The 23,271-nt window shown below is 39.3% G+C and overlaps 1 protein-coding gene across 1 annotated transcript; it reads left to right on the forward strand.

Moving 5' to 3' along the window:
* The first annotated feature begins 323 nt into the window (after positions 1-323).
* On the forward strand, positions 324-20,778 carry wls (Wnt ligand secretion mediator). The gene is made up of 13 exons (XM_087143850.1): positions 324-609; positions 9,253-9,525; positions 10,144-10,262; positions 11,504-11,677; positions 12,250-12,386; positions 12,860-12,900; positions 13,703-13,830; positions 15,817-15,914; positions 16,650-16,713; positions 17,223-17,366; positions 18,273-18,513; positions 18,959-19,105; positions 19,463-20,778. Exons 1-12 carry the CDS (start codon positions 504-506, stop codon positions 19,087-19,089), a joined length of 1,656 nt encoding a protein of 551 aa, XP_086999976.1. The 5' UTR covers positions 324-503; the 3' UTR covers positions 19,090-19,105; positions 19,463-20,778.
* Positions 20,779-23,271: the final 2,493 nt, after the last annotated feature.

Genomic DNA, 23,271 nt, shown 5'->3' on the forward strand with positions numbered 1-23,271 from the left:
GCATGTTGCTGGTCCTATCTCAGGACCTTATCTGCTCCTTTGTGTCACTTGTTTACCTTTTGGCATTATGGAGGTGCGGTACATCCATGCCAGCATCGTGCAGCCCAAACTGCATATACGTACATGTGGTGTTACTGAAAAGTATTCGTCATTGACAAGAACATGGTGTCCAATGATTTTGTACGTATTAATCTACAATTTATTACCGTGAACAAATAAACCATCTACGAAACCACAACAAATTATGACAGTTATCAACAGCAGAGGGCGCAACTTTCCAGACTTGTTGAAAACTTTGTAACAACTTCCGGTGACCCCCCGCAAAGCTGAAGAAAGAAAAGGACGCAGACGACTCGACCGGAGACACGCTGGAGACGTTGACGGGTGAACTTGACGTCTGCAAGAAGTCTGCAGTTTCTGCTTGAAATCCAGAAAATTTTCGGCTTCTGCCGTCATTTCGTGGATCTCTGTTGCAAGGAGTTGTTGGCGTCTCTCTGAGGACCATGGCGGGAGCTGTTTTGGAAAATTTGAGCTCGAAAAAGCTGTCTGTTTTTTGTCTGTGTCTCTTGGTGGTGCAGATCGCTTGCTTTCTCGTCGGAGGACTTATCGGTAAGATTAGTCGAAGAATTTACTGCCATTTCTCACTTAAGTGTTTCATTTAGGGAAGACCATGGATGAAATGAGCTTACGAAAACAGAGATCAGTGTACTCTTTGTGCAGAGAGTTGAATACAGTGGAACGTCGCTATACCAAACACCGCTATGACGAACATTCGGCTGTAGATCCTTTATCCGAACATTGTCCTTGGCTCCCAATATTTTGTGCACAAACATGACAAAATCCAGTACGAACATTATGCGGTTGCAAATCAACCAAGATTCGCCTAAGCCTGCATCAGAGATCGATCCTGAGCGGTATCTTCACGACTTTTAGGATAAACTAAATTTACCAATTTTGTAACTCAAGATTTGATAAAAAACAAAACTGAGTAACAGATACAATTTCTTGAAACTTCAAACGTGAATTCAACGGCGAAACATCACAGAAACTGTGAATCATATCACAAGAGGGTGCACTTTGGTTAGACAAGAGAGGTACTATTGAACATGGCAATGAAACATTTGGCAGTTAATTTCGCTATACCAAATAACCGCAGTACCGAACAATTAGTGTGGACCCCGTTACAGCAACATTCCACTGTAGCCATGTCTTGTGACGTGACAGAAATCAAAATCTGTATGATAAAACAGGCTGACGCAGCTGAGCAATGCTAAGTAAGTTTGCCTAGGCCTAGATGAAATGGTCATAATTGCCCAGGTGTGATAATCAATACAGATAAGCATTCAAATTTAACAAGTTAATTCTGAATTCTACCCTTTTTTAATAGTCAGTGCCAAGACTGAGCCTGAAGCTAATGACCGTGACACTGTAGGGGGATTGATACTTGAGGACCTCCAGTTTTTTGTCATTGTAAAACTGGTCAGCTCTTCAAAAAACCAAAGGCAGTGCTTTCTTTATTACGCTGACTCTATTTTGGGGAAATTTTCAACTGTGAATTGTGAGAAAATCTGACTTTCTTTAACCATGTTAACTGAAAAATGAGCCATAAGCCTTATGGCAAATACTTGCACAATGGTAGAAAGGCATTGTGGGAAGGAAAAAGCAGCAATGTTTGCTCCCTTTTCCTTCCCACAATGCCTTTCTACCATTGTGCAAAATCACCCATGCAGTATTTGGCTTATAATGCAAATTTGAATCCACCATGTGTCGTGTTTAAACACTCAAAGTTTCCCCTCATAATTCCCTAAAAATGCCAAACCCTGCCCCCTTTTCACAAAACATCAACCCTACAGTCATGACAGTTATTGAGCATGATGTCATAGTCATCTACCAAGATGAATCCAAAAGCTAAAATGTAGGAATAAGGTCCCCAAATCTACATTGTACAATCCCGTGATATAGTGGAGCATTCCCGTGATATAGTGGAGCATTCCCGTGATATAGTGGAGCATTCCCGTGATATAGTGGAACATTCCCGTGATATAGTGGAGCATTCCTGTGATATAGTGGAGCATTCCCGTGATATAGTGGAGCATTCCCGTGATATAGTGGAGCATTCCCGTGATATAGTGGAACATTCCCGTGATATAGTGGAGCATTCCTGTGATATAGTGGAGCATTCCTGTGATATAGTGGAGCATTCATGTATGTTTCAGTTCCTCCCATGATTCCATTTTGAGGCTTAATGTAACTTTATGTAGAAATCCTGTGTTTTTTGACTGCTATTCAGTTTCTGTTAATTTTTCTTTTTTATCAACTTAATCTGTTTTAAATTGTTTTAAATTCATTTCTATTGATTTCTTTCGAAATTTTATCAGGGCCCTTTACTGACAAGGCTACCCTGTTGAAATAAAACAGAATTATTATTATCATTATGAGGCATCTTTAAAGGGGTTTTAGCTTGATGTTTAGAGGGTTTTTGGTTTTGTTTGTAATTTAAATGAGAAAATTTACAAAATTTTAGTACATTTTTCAAGTTTTCATGTATATATATTACTAAGTCTTCCATTGATTCTTCATGGTTTATAGGGATATATTGTGTTTATTTCATTAAATCTCAAAGAAATCATTATTTTTAAGGTGTTATGTTTCATGGTAGTACGTACTATTTCAAACCTATTGCTTTACTCTGTCCTCCCAAACCCTGAATATACATGAGCTAGGATGAAGCTTCCTTTTTGTCCCTGGAATTTCCTCTTCACAACCTACAATGCGAGCACAGTACCAGATCCCAGTATTTTCAGAAGCATGCCATACATGATCATGTACCTTAGTTGGTTGGTAAAGCAGGAAGTACATGCAGGTGCCCTTCTTGAATGAACAACCACTATTTTCATTCATAAGTTTTGTCCAGATTGTTAACAATTCCAAGAAATCTCTCTCAGAACAAAAGCCATGAGCACATGTATGTAATTTCCCACATACATAAACCCATCTGCAGTGTATTAGTACATCACCTCCATTACAAAACACTCAGGAATTTATTATTAGGCCAGTCTGCCAACTCCATGGGACCTCTAATCCTTCCAATCCATTGAGTGTGGTCTGGCTGTAAAGTGCCAAGTATTGTAGTACTGTGAATCACCCTGCACACCATGAGGTCACAAAGGTCAAGCTGTTGGTTTATTGTAGCAACTTGGGAGTGAAGCAAACAGGTTTATGGTGAACAGGCAAAAGGATTTCCCCTTAACTGAAAAGTACTTGTGGTTTCTTTGTTGTCAGCTGTGTCCGTAACAAGATTTACAGTGACATGGAGCAGCTCTGTTGAAGATTTTATCACATACAATATACCTGTACTTTACATGCAGGTCTACTGAAAAAAAGATCAGCTAATGAAGCATGTTGAGAAGTGCCTTCAAGCAAAAACTCCTTACTCTTTGCTGACAAAGTTGTAAACTATGTGTCTGTGGTACATGTACATTGCAGGTTGCAAGAATTTGGTTTTCCTAAAAGTAGTTTGCAGAGAAATTAATGCTTCAGTGTGGCAAACATTTTACCTGGAGGAATGTCTGCTGTCTGGGCATGTTCAACCTATAGGTTATTTTATGTACTGTATTTTGTCACGCAAATGAACAGCCTAATGGTTAGCAAAATAGACGCCCTGTTTTCAAAATTTTTTGAAATTCTGATGCCAAATGTTGAATTGTTTGCAGGATTGGGTTTGCTCAAAGCTCACCCATCTCCGTACAGTGTGCAACTGTACATGCATGGGCCTACCGGTACATGTACATGTATTACCAAGACCAAAATTGATTTTGTAAGAGCAATAAATTTAGTTAAGTTGAGTTGAAATTGTGAAATAGAGTTGAAATTGAAAAGTATGCCATGCATACCGGCATTCATTTTTGTGTTCCTGGTGAGCTTGAGAATGTTTAGTATTTCAAATTCATTACAGACGCAGTTTGATGTACATGTACATTATTCATAAGATGCCACATCTCTTCAGTCTAGGTGATGTTTGTAAGGCTTTTAAACTGTGTTTGCACAGACTGTGTGTCAACTTCCCTGAATGAGATGATACTCAGGAATAAGGGACACCCTTTAAAATTGTCTGGAAAATGCTAGGCATTTTCCCCTTCAAAGACACTCAGTAGATTGACAGAATCATCTCTTTTAGAAAGTGCATGTAGGTGCATATTTTGAGCTGTCAAATCATGACGTGAAGACACCATTCAAATACAGAAATTCACAGTACAATTAAAGAACCTGCACTGCAACATTTGTAAAAGAAGAAATTTGTTATAACAATTTCAATGGCAACTTTTAGGAGAAACATTAAAATGTGACTAGGGTTTATACCCATACAGTACTTGTAGTACATGTTGTTCAGTTAAAGTATTTTTAAGATGTCTTTGATCATTTTGTGAATAGTAAGAATGCATTCATTCCTTAGGCAGGTGCATCTACTCACCAATCGTGGGTTAACATTGTATGCATTCATACATGTACCAGAATGCATACTCTCTGCACATTGTGAGCACCTCTTGCCAAGTCAGATTGATCCCTGGAAGATGCAAGCAATCCCTTAGTTTGGAGTGCCTCCTCACATTCTTGGTGATATTAGCTGCTCTGCCTGGGAAGTGCTAACATGCCCTTCTGCGGCTGAGATAGCTTTCTAGATTACTGTCGTCAATCATGTACATCTTGTTTATAATGTTACCTCTGGAGTGGGCCATGAAATTCAAGATAATTGCGTGTTGCTGCTGGTATGAAATAAAAAATCTTGATTCATTCGCTAGACATGGGTATTTTTATGCCACTATAAACCAAGCAGTTTTATGTTATATATGTAGGGCCTGCATGTACATGTTCATGGCTTATGGTACAGGGGATGTCTGCTTGATGAATCTGTAAACTGTTTTGTTAAGACTTAGTGCTTACTCTCTGTTTTTTTTTTCACCATAACCAATCTTTTCTGAAATAAACTCAATGTGATAATATTTATGCCATGAAATTGAGGATCTTAATTCCAAACTATAAGAAACACTCTTCTAGTACTGATACAAGTATACATGTATTCCACGTACAATCTATGCACTTGTTCAAGTACATCACGTGAGATCTACATGGATGTACAGTACTGCTCAGAAATATAGGACCTTTTCATGACTGTTTTAGTGCGAAGAATTCTTTGTGGATTGAGATCTACACGAATGTACTGTATGCATTCAACTTTGAAATAATTGCAAACTTGTAGTGAAGTTTGACTTCAGAAAATAAATATTCTATTTTGTTTACAGTTTTCAAGTTGAAAGTTACAAAACAGTAAATTCTTTCCTACCGGTATGTGTATGTGGGCTTTATATGATTTGAAAGTCCTTTAAAACCTTTAACTTATATTTTTTTGTTATTCCTCAATCCAGTAGTTTCCCGGTTTTAAACTGATACCAGAAGCACTTTATAATCTTATAAACAGACAACATGAAACAAACAAAGACAAAAATACTGGTGTGTGTGCTCGCCTCTGCCAGAAGGAATTTATTCATCATATTGATGTGTCGGGCACCGAAATCTGGGCAGCCGACTTATCTTGCATGCGACACATTATCCATTCTTTGGGCATCCACAAAGGCCCAGAAACATAGTTCCAAGCACCATTTGACCTGGAATGCCATGTTCATCGTTATTCACTGTTTGGGCTTCCACCAAGGCCAAAGAGAACCAACAGCTCCAAGCACCATTTGACTTGGAGCACCACAGCTCAATTACAATGACATTATGATAGGCTGATGATTCATTAGGACAGTGACAGAACTAACTTCACCAAGCCGTAATAATTATTATGTACACTGTACATACATATGCAAAGTCAACAAATGAGTTTACCGACTCTATTCTTTCTTCATTTGCACTTATAGAAGAAAGAATGGTTTATCCTCCCCTGTTGCACTACTCAAGGGAAGACATACAGTAGTTACAGCCACCATTAGACACTAGTTACTCCATCGAGTTAATGACATAATGCATCACAAAGAACTTGATCTCATCTACGTATTATTTAAAATTTCATAATGTCAAGAGTAACAAATCATTCATTAGCCATGGGAAGGAGAAGATGATGGGAAAAACTTGTAGAAGAATCTGACTGAAGCTGTTGCTCCTTCATAAGCTGAGACAAAAGTGACAACACGACAATTTTTCCTTCACACCCAAAGTTCTAACCCCAAAGAGAAAAGAACCAACCCAACTTCTCATTGGCTTCTGGCAGGCCTTGCCAAGTATCTAAAATCAAAATCTCTGATTGGGTGGTTGCCGCTCTAAACCGTCTTTGCCATTGGTCAACATTTTGCAGCCCCTGATTGGCTGTTTTCTGGATGGGAGATTCCCAATTTTGTCTCAAAATTGTCAATGGGTTTCTGTGTATTAATGCTTCCTAACCAAAGTATACAGTATGTATCTGCACATGTAATGCAAATGCAATGTAACAGGAAGCTACTATACAAGTTGCTATCCCCTCTGCCAAACACTTCAATAAACACATTTACTGCTTATAAATAATTTGATCTTGAAGTGATAAAAATTTTTGTTCCACATTTTGTCTCTGCATATTTAGTGACAATGTATTGAGCTGTCACACCACATTTATTCTGTTCTTTTGAAGATTTCTTGAGTATGTTGACCTATGGTCGACCTGAAATGACCCCATGTGGTCAGCTCTTTTCTGTAACCAATTACCCAGGGGTATGTGAGGCAGTCACTGTGCTAGGAACACCCATTAAATAAATACACCAAGAGAAAGAACACAGGCAAGGGACTGATCTTGCCAGCAATCTGATTAGATTAAATCAAGGCAAGAGGTACCCTGCTGTGAGTCTTGGTACAGCTACATGTAGTCAGGACATGGAGGAAAGAGGGTCCATGGTCAGGACAACCATTGAGCTTGGATGTTAATGTACATGTATGTACATGATGTACTGTACACAGTAATTAGCTCTGAGGTGCACCCAAGCCCAGCCTTGGTTCATGTTTACAAACTCAGGGCTTGGACTTCTACAGGCAGTGTTTTTACAAGTGGAATGGTTTGGTATACAAATTAAATGTAGGTATGTACTCGTATGTTATGACATGGGTGTGGACCATAGATCAAGATTTAAAAACTACAATGGTGACTCGTGTACAAAGTGATGCCTGCTGGGCCCATTCATGTTTGTGCACAAACCTATTGAAAACTTGAAATTTTGTACAGCTTTTGTGTGGCTATTGGCATGCATCTGGATTCTAAAACAATACTACGACAAAGCTTATACGCAAACAACCTGAACACACAATCAATAAATAAGCGTTTCATTTTGCTCTAAGCCAAAAAACATATGCGCTGCACATGAATTTTGCCATGACTTTTTTTATCAGATTTTATCAGTACCCATGCACACGACAGCCGCTGCTCCAGAGCTCTCAACTCACTTAACATTGAGTGAATCAAGCCAAGACTTGTTTTAATTTAGCTGAACATGTTCATCGAAACACAGCCATCAAAAGACATGCATACAAAATTGGACCACCTTGCTCGAATGTTAGGGAAACATTTGTTTTGAAATAATCAGCTACGGATGTAAATAAACATGTGCCATTGCTCTGTACATGTGCGCCTTATTCAAAAGACGGGCTGATATTCATGTATGTTGCACTTTAGCGTTGCATTAAGAATACATTATTTGGTATTCTGTCTATCAGTATCTGACTTTGAATGTTCCACAAGCATGCACAAGGATTCAAAATGTCTGCACCCAGGATGGTGTCAAAGTTTCTCCACATAACACAGAGAATGAGAAGCTAGCACACTAGTTTTGGCATACACATGTACTGGTACATGTATGTGTGTGGTGTTGACTGAAATTGGGTACATCCAGGTATCTGTACATGTACTGTATGTTATTACTCAAAGTTCTGTTATCAATACCAAGAGCTGGTTCCACATGTAAATTTATATCATGGACTCATTAGACTGGTATTCATAATCAACTTTAAAATTGCTTTAATTTTTCGGACAATAAGAAACAATGAAATAGAAAGATTTAAAAAAAGTTTTTGTCGGGAAATTAATTATAGAAACCAAGTTACAGGGATTTCAGTTTGTGCGTAAATGTAATTGATAACCAGTTTTAGATAAGACAGAACTGACAGTTTGAATGCAAACGTTTCTTGTACGCTGCTTTCTTGTCCAAGACTTCCTTAATTCTTTACGTGATCACCTCTTTCACCGAGACCCTACATGTACCTCCCATGCCATTTAGACAACTTATTGCCATCATGAATTATATTCCCACTGAAAGTTGCCCAGCTTAAGTTTTAGCCCAGGCTTGCAACTCCCATCTGGGCTAAAACTGGTGTTTTGTTTTGTTTTTATTTTGGTTTAGGTTTTTGTTTTATCTTTGTTTTTGATGGGGGTTAGTTTGTTATTTTGTTTTTCATAATAATGTTAATACAAGTACAGCTCTACAAAATAAGTGGGATACATTTTTTCCCACATCATTTCTTTATTTAAGTATAAGTTATGTTAAGTTATAGTTTATGATACTGCCATAAAAGTCATATCAATTTATGTATCGATCTATATTTATTATTGTTCTTATTGTTTCCTCTTTAACCAGTTGGAGAGCCCCTCGACAGAAACCATGTTTCTTTTGGGTAATCCAGCGGGAACTGGTTAAATACTGTTTATTTGTCTTCTGTATGTCTTGTGTATTCTCTCTCCCTCTTGTAAACTTTGTTATTGTATTCCATGAAATGTTGGTCCCGAAAAGTAAAATAGAAATGAAAGCTTAGTGGGTAGGCTTCCATATCTACTGTACATACATGTATCGGTACATGTACTTGTTTGCTTCCTCTGCTACTCATGGATCTCACACAACACATGTCATGTACCGGTATCATGTATGTACAGGGATGCCTCTTCAAACCTGTGTCCATGCGTACCGATACATGTACATGCATGCAAGTAACAATCAAAGTGTGACTACGCAGGGATTAAGTTCTCCAGATGTATGTATGTACATTTACCGGTAGGATTTGAAATGTTTAAAAATTGCACTTGTGCTGTTCAAATTAATGTCCAGTACTTACAAGTATAATTTATATTCCATCAAATTTTCTGCTGCCGGTACGTGTAACTTGTCACATCTTGGAATGATTGCTACTTTTCTCCCTTACTGTTACATGTACTTACATTTAAAACCCCAAATGTTTTGGCAGCACCAGCACCTTCGAGCGCTCACAACATCTTGACAACAAAGTGCATTGACCCTTCCTTCAACCTGAAGAAGTGGTTTCAGCCTCGTGGCCCTCATGCCTGTGACAAGGTGCGAGATTTTGATGAAGCCACCAAGAGAGGCATCTATGCGGATTGGATTGTCTTCTCGGCCAAAGTTCCCCATGACCCTAACACCATGCACCGATCTTTCCAGTACATGCTTGGTGTCCTGGTAATGGACATAGCATTCTCAGAAGAGGAGGGCAAACGCTTGGGTGAGTCTGTGACCTAGACCATGGACAGCTGAAAGTCATCAGACAATGGTTTACAGAATGGATTAATGAACACAGACTTTGGATTGCATGATTGTTTCAAGATTTTGCGCACTTTGTGGTCCTTTTTATCGTACCTTTTTCTGCATATTTCTTTCCAATCAGACAAGTTTTCACAGATACCCGGTAATTTCCATCTTTCACTCAACTTTCCTGTTGCCTTTCAGTTAAGTGTGATGTACTTGTACATGTATGAATGTATTCATACTGCAGTACTTTTATAGAGTAGGTTAAACACAGATTTTTTAAAGTTGTACCTTTGTGTTCCAAGTGAAAATACTAGTGGAGTCAGGGTGAGAGATATCACAGGATTAGTAATGTGCAAGTTGTTAAGGTGCATTCATTGAACAGTTCTCCTTTAGTGATCCTTAAGGGCCACAGAAGTGGATTTTTTCTCAGTCACAATTTTCATTATGCCCAGAAAAGACAGCACCAAATTTTGCTCTGTGTATTTGCTTTTAATACACCGAGTCTAGTTGGCTTGTAGGAGTCCCTTTCTTTCTGGTAAAATTTGAATAAAGCTCTTCAGTTTTCTTTTGCTATTGTATTTTAATTTTTCAGTTCCTAATGCAAATGTGACGTTGGTCATTAGACTGGGATACAAGGACAAAGATGACGATGACTTTCAGGAGCTGATCAGTGCCAATGAGACCAGAAAACTTGACTGTGTTTTTACATACGTGAGTTCCCCTTCCCCGTAACTTCTGACCTCTAACCCTTAACCTTTGACTCAAACATGCATTATAGATTTTCCAAGAAGCTTGCAACAAGTTCAGAGGTACTGTACACGTACTGGTACATGTACAAACCTGTGTAAACAATGAAACTCATCAAGACACTACTGGGGAATTTTTGCCACATGAGCATCAAGTCAGCCTGTAGTTTAGTCATTAGGATAATGCGAAGAATGGTTTACAAATCTTGGAGACAAGATGGAAACTGGGCTAATATAGTATAGTCATTGGCATAATGCGGAGAACAGTTTACAAATCTTGGAGACAAGATGGAAACTGGGCTGACATAGTACAGTCAGTGGGATAATGCGAAGAATAGTTTACAAATCTTGGAGACAAGATGGAAACTGGGCTGACATAGTACAGTCAGTGGGATAATGCGAAGAATAGTTTACAAATCTTGGAGACAAGATGGAGACTGGGCTGACATAGTACAGTCATTGGGATAATGCGAGGAATGGTTTACAATTCCTGGAGACAAGATGGAGACTGGGCTGATGTAGTACATGTACAGTCATTGGGATAATGCAAAGAATGGTTTACAATTCCTGGAGACAAGATGGAGACTGGGCTGATGTAGTACAGTCATTGGGATAATGCGAAGAATGGTTTACAATTCCTGGAGACAAGATGGAGACAAGGCTGATGTAGTACAGTCATTGGGATAATGCGAAGAATAGTTTACAAATCTTGGAGACAAGATGGAGACTGGGCTGATATAGTGTAGTCATTGGGATAATGCGAAGAATGGTTTACAAATCTTGGAGACAAGATGGAGACTGGGCTGACATAGTACACTCATTGGGATAATGCGAAGAATGGTTTACAAATCTTGGAGACAAGATGGAGACTGGGCTGATGTTTGCAAATCTTATTCATTCATTTACGTGTACATGTCACCTTGCAGACTATACACGGCATTTGCACTCATCTCATTGGGCCTGTTTGTTTGACCTGGATCCAGATCATGATCAGTGATCAGTCATTGGTTCACTGACACCAGAACCTACCCAATGGATAGCGCAAACCAGCCCTGGGATTGCAATGGAATCCATGTGCAACAAACAGACCCTTAACCCTTACCCTCCTCAATCCTTCACCTGTTGGAGGACTGAGAAGTATTAGGGTTAATCTACATAATCTTAACAAGGATGGTGTCGTCTTTCCTTCTTTTATCTCTTGTACAGACAGACACACATATTGGTTACCCCTACAGCTGTGAGCCCATGCCTCTTTTTGAGTTGGGATCAGTCCACCACAAACATTACCTGATCAACATCAGGTTGCCGGTTACCAAGGACAAGGAAACTGGTGCCCTGACTAATATCAACATTGGCTCACCCCAGGATGTGCATGTAGTGGTGTGTATCTAGAATGTTGCATTGAAGTGGAAGTTACTGAGATCACACGTGTGTATTTCTTATCACGTACATGCGAGACAAACACTGGTTCCATGATCTATACCATGGCATGTATGATTCTGATCCGTACATTCATTCTGATTGGCTAAGCTTGCTGGAAACCTCCGATTTAGGTTCTCAGTCCGTTTTGAGCAGGAACGAGAGAGGACGTGTTTTGCATAGCTGTAACAGTGCTTTGTTAAGAACTCACTGTTTGCATGCATGAGTTAATGCACCGTTGGTGTGGAACACACTGACCAAATGCGATCAATTTCTGTTGGAACCATTGATCTCCACCAATAATAACACAAATCAATGGTTTGAATGTACACGTACAGTCTTCTCATGTTTTACTGGCATGTGAACAAGCCCAGTTAGGAAACCTCTCATCAGCCAGTCACGTCTTTGCCAGTAAGAGTGCACTTCAACTTGAGGCTTATTATGAATTCAATTTTTATTCTGAAGATCATCTCATCAGAAAATTATTACACTTCCTAATAACTGACCATTTTTAATTACTTCCGTCTGACTAGATTATTCATCAGAACGGAGGATTCACCATTGTCTGGATGTCCCTCAAGACATTTATGTTTCCCTTTGTATTGCTTGTCACCGTGTGGTTTTGGCGTCGCGTTAAGACCCAGGGCAAACCATCTGTCCTCCTAGAGAGGTAAGCACCTGGTCAGTTGAAGTTACCATCTTTTTAACAGAGCTGATTAATCATTTTCCTCAAAAGTTTGCCTCCAAAACGAGCCCAGTTAAAAGCGTATACGTAAATGCTTAATAAGCACAGAAATGAAGTTTTTTGATTGCGTCGTCCTTTTATGCAAGTTCTAGTCCAGTTGCATTGTTTCAGTGATTTTAAATTGCATCACTTGAATGACTCAAAACCTTCACAACTTTACATTTAAAACAAAGCCCGTCTTTGAAGACAGTGTACTCCATATACTTGCATTGCTCACTGCTAACCTTGGTAGTTTCCAGACCAGTCTCAATCTCTTTTTCAAATCCCAAGGTCTTGGTTTCAGTTTTGACCTTGACGCTTCAGATCATGGCAATTGGTTGCAAGTCTCAAGGCCTAGGATGAGGTAACAATCTAATATACCTTCAGTGTGACAATCACTTCTTTCTTTTCATGCCCAGGACCATATTTGCCTTGGCTATTATCATGAGCATCCTGAATTGTGAGTAGGAAGTTTTTTCTGTACACTTACAGTGACATTAGTAATGCTTCGCATGCAGTACAGAACAGAGCTGGCTTTTTGCTATTCTTAACCTTAACAGTCCTCAATCCTTCACCTGTTGGAGGAATGAGGACTGTTAGGGTTAATGAACTCATTGTCTCTTTATTACGCTTGTACATTGTCTTCATAGTGCATAGGGTTTAACTTTGTTGGAAATAGCATTACGGGTTATTCACAAGACAGTGTGCTACCAACAGATTGACTTGGAGATGTTATTTTTTGCAGTGCATTTGGAGAATGGTTTTGAGTATCCATTTCAACTATGTTTTGGTGGTAGAATGCATAATGTCTGTACTTCAAAACTCAAAATCTCCAACAAATTCAGTGTTTTTACCAACTCTTACATGTAATTTTGAAAATGGCCTCTCTGTTGCAACCTCTTGGTGGCGCCTTTTTTGTAAGTTACCGGTATTTTGGTTGTGGCAGTAGTACCAATGTATTGATGACATTCAAGGAAATGTATCTTGGGTTCCTGTATGAGGAGATCTAAAGTACATGTAATGAAATCACTCATGTCATACAATCAGAGCAAGATCTGTAATATTCTTATGCTTTGTCTTATGAACTAATTTTTGGACACCATGATGAAGGTGCCATCTTTGTTGAACCAGTTTGCCTCCGTACTATACAGAGACATCAGCAAATTGGACCCTTTTTCTCAGTACAATGCAGATTTAATCTCTTGATTTTTGCATCCTTACTGAAAGCCTCACCTTGATGCCTTCTTGCTTACCTCTGCCAGTTCCCTTGGAGTGGTTAACCTTCTGGGTCGACATTCCTTTCATGACCCTCCTCAGTGACATCAAGCAAGGAGCCTTCTATGCTATGCTTTTCTCCTTCTGGATCATCTTTATTGGAGAGCATTTGATGGTAAGATTCAACAAACATCAAGCTCACTAGCTATCTTTCTGAATCTAATAAAAATCTCCCCCTTCGACTTGAAACAGTGGCACATTCTTCAAGACTTCCACAAGGCATCAATTTTCCAAAGGTTACAGTGGTTTCGTTGTACCTTCCTCACTCCTGTAGAATTCTTCGAAATCTTCAGGTGACTTGTAAGCTTCTGGGGTACTGAAGTTTATTTCACTGACTTTTGAAATAAATGGCCGGTTTCTATGTTGGAAATATCTCTGAAGATCACTGTAATCAGCTGCATGCAGTTTAAGTTGTGGTCATGTTCTTTCAAGAACTACTGACTTTTTTAGGTTTTCAACAAAATACCGGTATACGTGCTGTATTCATTGTCTAGTCAGAAAGGTACATGGCCGGCGGTTCTCGGTGAACTTTCTGTGTACCATGATCACAGCCTGGATGCTGTGCGCTCTTAAAAATTTGGCAATATAACAATTGATTGTACTTCTTGAGCATACAGTAATCGCTCGCCTGGTAAACACCTGAAATGTACAAATGCATGACAAAGGCTTTGATAGGTGTAACAGATTTTATTGGTGACACCTACACGGTTCCCCATAACTTTTAACAACTGGCCCACCTGCTTGTGGTCCTTTACCGTAAATCCCAGAAAGATGGGGGTATGTACATGTCTCAACCCCCCCCCCCCAATTTGAGGTGGGGATGGGCAATTGAATCATCTCCAACTTTTTGGTGACAAGCAAAAAAATTAAAGCAAATTTGTCAAGAATTTTTCAGACTTTCGATTTATAAAATGTATTCAGGAACTCTCAAAAATGAAAAACAATTAAAAAGCCATAAAAATGCCATGCTGAATGCATAGCACAGATGTGCTTCAAAATCATGAACATTGACCAGATACATGTAGAGTCACATGTATGGTGTAACCCCCCCTTTAAAATTTTCATGGCCGGGGAAGTCATCCTCCCCCCATCTTTTTTTTGCCACCCCCATCCCCCCCAATTTCTGGCACAGGCTTATGCCTCTTTCTACTATGTTGTGTTTGTTGCGCAGCCCTTATGGAAGTCTTCAGAATTCAAGAATTCACAAAGAATATACGGCGTGGGATCAGGGTCTTGTTTAAGGGCTCTGGGAAAATTTTTAATTTTGCTGTTACATGTAGATACCTTGTGGTGCATTTTACAGCCTCCCGGTGCAACCATTGGTCAGTTTTTCTTTCAGTTTATGCATATTTTCCATGAAACCTTTTTCTTCATATTTGTATGAAACTTCAAGTTCCTGAAGGTTAAAATGAACTAGTATACTAAAATTGTAAATACCAGTATCAAGGTTTGTAGAGTGAGTTGGCTCTCCCTGTCCTTCTCCCCCCTCCCCGATTTGACCACGTTTTCTATCCACTCCGAGCGGAACATAAGAGAGCATTTTTTTTTGGTACTCGCAGCATAGGCGCACCATGAGGCATGCAAATATATGCGCGTTTGACGCGGAGCACACTGAGTATACGTAACTAATTTATTCCGGCATGTATGGTCTTTCCGTACATGCAGAACGCGTGCTGGAACCTGCTTGTAACTACCTGTCTTTCTTTGGCCGATTGGGGGTGCACTTCAGCTTGGGGTGGATACCATGCACTAGGGGTGCTTAGCACTTGTGATTTACATGTACATAAAATGTATTTAATGGTTCAACCATTTTGTATGGTAATAGAAAGTGCTATTTCCTGTACCTATATCATGGAGGAATAGACAGACTTTTCCTTCCTCCATGCATTCACAGACCCTGTTACCGCTTAAAACCTTTGCTCACCTCTGCTAGCGTCTGTAAAATTTGCTAAGCACAGACCACATTTGAGCTTTTTAAATAATAACCTACTGCTGAAAATGATATTTGCTTAGCAACATGTAACTTTTTGGTATAGGAGCTCCCCTATGTTTGATTACTTTAATGTGTCATGATAACTGGCATATATTTTCTTGCTTACAGGATCAGACCCAGAGGAATCGTCTTAAGGTTTACAGACAGCAGGTGTGCTCCATCATCTTCACTTTCTTCTGTCTCTTTGTCTTTGACATGTGCGAGAGGTAAGGGAAGTGACCCTTTGTTGTGTTACCACTAAGCACTTTCTTTTTTACTTACAGCATTTCATCTCTAAGAGATAGCGGTAGGAGACAAACATATAAGCACAGTAGAGAGCATGTTGAGTACAAAGGAACAGTTATAATGCAAAAATAAAAGTTTCTAGTCATTTGTGAGTTTTGGAATTTTCTATGCAAGTTTTCTGCTGCAGCTAGTGTACCATCTCTGCCAAATGTACTTCGTGGCTTAGCCAATTCCCATGGACAGGTGTACTCCTCCCAGCCACAGCCACTTGATTTAGACCCGGCCTTCACAGAATAGGTCCTCGGTTTAATAAATGATACCATAACAGTACTTGAACTAGCCAGCAACAATCTTTTAATACAAAATTGACTTGAGATTCCTACATGGATCATAAGCTGAAAGCATGCATTAGTCAGTTAGTCGTGGATAGCTTCGTAGCCTTGACACTTTTGCTGTCAGATGGAGATTTCTTTTCAATGAATGATGTTTAGTTGCAACATTGACGTGTTGTGATGATTCTCATCTCGATTTTTAAAAGTCTTTTCTGCGGGGAGTAAGTAGCCTGTCTAAAGTAACAGTAGCCGGGCTCCATCTTTTTTAATTCTCTCATTTTCAACCAGAACTTCAGTGTACCAGTATTTTGAAAGATATGGGAGGTAAAGGGTAAATCAAATCTAACAGAACTGATCTGTGTTATCGTCGTTTTTTGTTTACAGGGGTGTTCAGCTCGTCAATCCTTTCTTCTCCATGTGGAATACAGACAAGGGAGTCAAACTTGCAGTATCCTTAACCACTCTATCCAATAAGGAGATAATCTGTAGGTCTTGTCAATTCAGTTGAGGCAGTTTTCCCCATACTAACTAGTCGATGTTAAACAGGGCACTTGCATCATGTATGCAGTGGCAAACTCCTTATGAACTGTTGTGTTGTCATTTCTTTTTGATGTTGGAGTAGTTTCCGTTAACGCCTTTCCTGAATTTGAAAAGTCTGTTGAAATCACAGATATATTGGAAAATGAGTGTCAAGGAAATAGTGAATGTATTCAGAGTTGTAAGGCTGTTGATGTTAAGTAGGAAGCTTATTAGGAAGGAAGCTAGGAATGGTTGCAACTTTTGCAAATATGTAAGTACTTCAAATTTAAACCAGTCAACACGAGCATGCCGCCTTAGCTTGATTTTCTAAACAGTTCCATTAAAATTTTGAACACTGAAAAAAAGTATTGGATGCCAAGAGAGGTACTTTCTGTCATTCCCGTTGCCTGACCTTTCCTTGACCCTGCCTGGATATAGATGGCTTTCATCATTCTAGCAGGTATCTGTCTTAGCTGCTATTGTCTCTTCCTCATCTTCATGGTGTATCAAGTCTTCAAGAACATCAGCATGAGACGGGCTACGCTACCGCACATGGCTAAGGCTCGCAGGCTGCATTATGAGGTACTGAGAGCAGCTAGAGAGAGAACAAAACACCTTTTGAGGGCCAAATTTAGAAATGAAATGTTCAGCATTGGTTTTCAACCATTTCCCATGAAGATTCCTGTGTAGACTGTTATGAATCTCATCTTTTGTTGTATTTTGCATTCAACGTACAAATCATAATCGGTTTATTTTAAAATAGTTTTCTTAAATTACAGATTCTCTAATTTACCAACATTAATTCATGACCCTGTAGGTAAATCTTTGCCAATTTTTAGACAAGTTTGTAGTAAATGTAAATGTACCCCCTTTTGCATGCATTGTGCCTGTTCATTGTGTTTTTCTTCAGAAAAGTTTTTAATTGTAATTCACTGTAGTTCTTATGTTTTGTCTATAATTTATGACATTTTTATATTGTAATATTTTGTCATTTGATCAGATTTTGTACTTGAATTTTATAGTTCATTGTTTTTGTCCCGTTGATCTTCTTGTTTTACACTGTCACTAATAATTTTTTCCAGCTTGGTGTGTGTTGATATGAATTGTTTGTCAACAGGTTTGGAAGTTTGAGCTTCTTCTAGTTAGTTCTGTAGTTATGTTAGGTTATGTTAGTTTTGCTCAGAAGTATTTCTGTTGTAGGTGGTTCCATTAAATGACACCTGAGACACAGCCATGCTAAAACCTACTAAAGTAAGTCTGCTTCTCACTAGGAGACTTTGAGATGCTTGGTGGCGACAAACATACTGGTCCTTTTTACTAGTTCTGAGCTTGAGCGCTTGGTTTTTTTAGCGTGGGCACATTATTCTGAGCATGCGTGCATCATTCTGAGCATGGGTAATACCTTGAAAAAAGGACCAGTATCTCTGCTGCCACCAGCGTCTAAAAGTCTCCCATTGTTTTTTTTTTAATCTTGTCTTCTCTTTCTAGGGTCTCATCTATCGCTTCCGATTCTTCATGATCTTCACTGTCATCACCGCCATCTTGACCGTCATCTTCTTCATCATGTCACAAGTCTTGGAAGGTCACCAGAAGGCTGGAGAACGCAAACCTAGCGTGCAGTATACCAGTGGCTTTTACACCGGTGTCTATGGCATGTGGAACATCTATGTAGTGGCTGTTCTGGTATTGTATGCCCCGTCACACAAGAAGACAGCAGCAACTAGTAATGGTAAGTGCACTCTAGGCTTTGCAGAATGCTGGGTTCACCAGAATGGCGCATTCAGAGATAAAAGGCTCACTAATCAAAGAATTTGTTTTTCATTGGCTGTACTTTAGTCAAATCTATCACACCACCATGTAACTCATCCGGTCTTAGTCGGTTCATGGGGGTTGAGAAAAGGAACTCCTTTGGCATTGTTTGTCTTCTATAGAGGGTTTGCATTACAAGCCCATTGACAAGTCTAGACAAAATTGTAGTTCCAAGCAATTGAGGAAGGAAACTTTTGGGCATCCCCTGTAGCACAAAAGCACTGGCCTTCAAGATGGCAGCCATGCAAACCCTTTGTAGTAATAGTCAAATGATTGCTTTCTTGTGAGTTTATTACAGTTGTGGTCAACAAAGATACAAGCTTGTTCGTCATTCACTCATGGCAGTCGTTTGCATTGACCCACAGGTGAAGGCAGCGAGGGCAGCCACGTTGAGTTTGAGATTGATGTTCCTTCTGGAGAACGTTCTACCAATCCTACTGCAGCTGGAGCCCTGACTGAAGCATATCAGCTTCTCAGCAAGACGGCCACTGAATAAAAAAGAAGTTGTCACGGTTAATATCTACAACATTTTGTTTATTAGGCTATATCCAAAATGGGCATTCAGAGCTATGTCTGTTGTTAGCGTGTGCCCATGTATTTGAAACTGCCAAAGACCAAGACCTTATTCAAAATTCAAGACTCAGTCACTGCCCAAGATTTTATTAAGACATTTTAAGTCTTTGTTGAAATACTTTTCCTAAACCAGCACGCTTCAAACTTTACTCTGTCAGTAATCTGTCTCCTGATTTTTTCTTCATCTTTCAGTCTCTTAATTTCCTTTGTTTTGGCAGTTCTTCAATTCAAATCAAGCCTTCCAGCTGCAAACCTCAGTCACATAACATGACACCTTTGTGATTGTGTTCTTGCAGGTTACATAGACTGGTTACAAAACCTTCACCAAAATGACTATGAGTATGACATCGAATCTGAAGGAGAATACCATATGCATTGATTGGACAGATGGCATACCTGGACATGTTTTATCTGCAAGGTATAAAAGCGGCCGTACCATGCATGGTGTTGAAGATAGCAACAAATTTATTCAGTTCGTCGTATTGCAGTACATCAATATTGATGAGATTTTATGTATCAATTATCAGAAGTCACTCTAAAAAGTAAATGAAATCTCTCAAAAATACATTAAAAAATCTTAACATAGTATTTGAATTAAAGGAATGTTGCCAGTAAGTATTTTCTCTCTGTTTAGCGTAGTGTCTTGTTAATTTGTGATATTTGTGAATATTTGTACATTTATAGCTAGTTGAGCCATCGGAAAAAATGAATTTGTATTCATTAAATAATAGATATAAAGCAGCTTCGTTTGTTTAGGCTAGATTTTGAGTCCCTGTAAAGCTATTTTTGTAGTCTAACATTCATGAAGTCGTGTTGGTGTTTTGCAAACGTTTATGTAGTGTTGAGTTCCAAGATGTTTTATAACTTGTTCTGTATAGAGGGCGGTGTATCAACCTCCAACGGAGGAACAAAAAGACCTGTAACCACAGGAACTTAACGCTTCCTTGAACTTTTGCACAACTGTCCCAGATGTATATTTTTCTAACTGTATTTAGTTTGTTTTTGTGCCTTAATCAATTTTTAAACCCAATTATTTAAACCAGACTTTGGTCAAGTATTCATTAATACAATAACTATAGTATTATTTTAACACACTGCATCTTTTTCTGTATTTTCCTGTGCATGCACGTGTACTTAACTCAGTTACCAATTATGAATAATGTTCCTGTCAGTCGTTTTTTTGCTGACATTTTGCTGTGTAAAAAATCATGGCTTCATTAAGTTATAAACTTGCAGAGGTTAAATGCGGCACGAGAATGAGTCAGGTCGGTATTTAAAAAACATCATTTGGGTACAAAGCACACGCGCTAGTCACCGTAGGGACGCGCAGATTGGGCAGACTTTGCACGCATGTCTGAATGACCTCTTTACTGGGCTTCATTGTGGTCATGCGCTGTTGGAATAGCGATCCGGTTCATTTCCTCAGAGCCAGCGTTTTAAATGGATCCAAGATCTTGAAGACATTCTGATTCCTCCTAGCCCATATTTCATTCAAGAACTCGTTCACTTATTGGATGTTTATCTGTACAGTGACTCCTGCTAACTGGAAGTTGTCAGCAAAATGCAATTTTGAATAAAGAACTCCCTGAGAGTACGCTTGCGTAGAACCGTTGCATTTGGTGTTTCCTGCAAGGTTTTGTCCACAGTTGGTTGTCATGAACTTCGTCTACTGAAATACAGGTGTCGTCAGAGTTCAGTAGTGGATGCTATGTATGCGCCTTTTACTCGATGCTGCCTGTTTCTGCTTCCTTGTTCAGCATTGTGCAGTTTTTCAGCTTTTTATCATCGTATGGCTTCATTCATATATTGTCCATGCCATCTTTTTTCCTGTAGCAATTTAAAGGTGTGGTTCGCAAGTTGATGTACACTTGCGTATTGTAATTTTCTTAACGTGTAGGCCTACACGTATACACCCTTTGCATCGTAATTCGATAAATATGCATCATTCGGGATTAAGCTAAAGTTCGTCACGACGCTTTCTGGTTTTGTGTTAAAGGTCTGACTGCTTACATTTATTTCAGCAATGATGTCTTTGAATTTTGCCCTTTGCAAGTTTAGGAAGTTTTTAGACATGTTATGTATTTTATTTTTTGCGCAAAGTCCGCTAGTTCAACCGCTCGTTAGTGTCAAAAACCACGCGAACAGTAACTACGTTTGGGTACATGTCCATCTGTAGATGACGGCTGGGTTAATAACAAGCTCGTATGTCGTGGTAACGGCACTCTCATTGCGTTGGAGTACCGTTGTGAGAACAAATCTATCACCACCCAAGTACCTCGTGTTAGGACAGTTGATTTCAAGATTGGGAGTCGAATTTCCACCGGAAAAACGATCACTTGAATTGTGTGTATGAAATATTAAATTGCTTCTCATACATGTAGATGCCTTAAATGGTGACTTGTTTATGAGTATGGACATGATTGTGCAGGCCGGATGTCGATTCATCGATTGAGTTTAGAGGAGGTCTTTAGGATAGATAAAAGTCATCCAGATAAAAATCCTGGCGCCCTCTCTTAACTCGAGGAAGTGGTTTATGCCGTGCAAATATTTTTTGCCGGAGGGAAAACGTCATTGGCTGCACGCTACAGGTCACCATTCCTTTTTGTTGCCAGATATTTGACGAACATTTTGCATAGGTGCAAAAGCTTTCTTAGCACATGTGTACATGTGCGCATTGATAGAGTAATCGAACTTCGACAGTTACTCTTATTATGCAAGTCACCTGAGACTTTTATGCGTTGCCCCATTGGAATTAATAACCTATTATAAACCTCAGTATTTGGTAACATCAATAAGCCGCTATAAGTTGCGGGTGTCAGTTCCGTGTGGTTGTATGGGGGCGTTACCCCCACACTCCTATTTGACACATTCAGGGTTACTAAATTTATTTTTGCTCTAACGTGCTGGCTTTACCCAGCTCTTTAATTAACGAGGCCGGCGAATAGCTCGTGAAAAAAGTGTATGAACAGTTTTATATCCGAAAGGAAATTAATGTTGCTGGCTGGCTAGTACGCAGTTAGTACGCAGGTGTCGCTAATAATGGCGCCTGGTATGATTTCCACCTGTCGTCCAATGCGCTCAACTAAACTCTACAGTGCGAGAATAAAGAAATGTCAACAACGGGTGAAAATGAATAGCAAGATAAACAAATACTTGGATCTTCTCAGTGAAGTTTGAAATGCCGACACCGACGCTCGTTCGTTCCGTACTCTCAAAAACTTCAGTCAAACATGGTTTGGGTTGCTCGATAGTGTAAAAACAACTGACTAAATATGCATACCGTTTAACTTAAATTAAATTCTGTCGTATTTCAGTGCATTCCCTTTCTTCTCTAACGATAAAATTCCCGTCGATAAACCAGCGGCAAGAAGCCTATGCTTGAAGTAAGAACAATGAGCACCAGGCCAGGTGCGTGGAATAGTGAATTATCACACACATCTCTTAAGGGTTGTTTGGCGGGGTTCTCCAGCCAATTTATCTCCGCCACGCGGCACTAACACACTGAGGGTCCTTTGAGGAAATTAATGACCTGAAGAAAAAGACGCCCGCTGTTTTGAGGTAGTTTCCCTTGTGCCTTTGCACGCCATACTTTGCCTGTGCCAAAAGCTAAATTAATGCCACTAGGCGAAAAGGAGGAATGTGGCATCACATGGAATTCAACGACTGCTCTACACTCAGAATCTACCATCAATTTCGTTTAAGAAGAAATGAATGGTCAGTAAAATGGGTTTATGCATGTAAGTTTCACTTTAAGTAGAATCAGAGGGCAAAAGTTTACAATCAGCTCGTTTTTCTTTCAACGAGGTGGTAAAGGAATCTGCAATGACGTTGTCAAGTATTGTGCTTAGCATGGAGATATGTTGAACAAAGACAGTGACAAGTCGCAGGGTCGGCGGTTCCAATCCCGCTGCAATCAATTCCTAAATGTACAGTTCTGTCCACTCATCAATTTCCATTTTGGATTTACAGTATACTTGTTTTTTCGTATCAAAGCTGTAGCTGTGTATATTAAAAGCCTTATAATGCTCTCCTCTCACGATTTTATTTTTTTACAAATAATGGTCAAATTATAATCACATAATATTCTGCTTTGAGAGCTTGTTTT

This window comes from Acanthaster planci, linkage group LG12 (assembly GCF_054643075.1).
Source record: "Acanthaster planci isolate LZ-2023a linkage group LG12, COTS_SCS, whole genome shotgun sequence".
In the NCBI taxonomy this organism is placed as follows: Eukaryota; Metazoa; Echinodermata; class Asteroidea; order Valvatida; family Acanthasteridae; genus Acanthaster; species Acanthaster planci.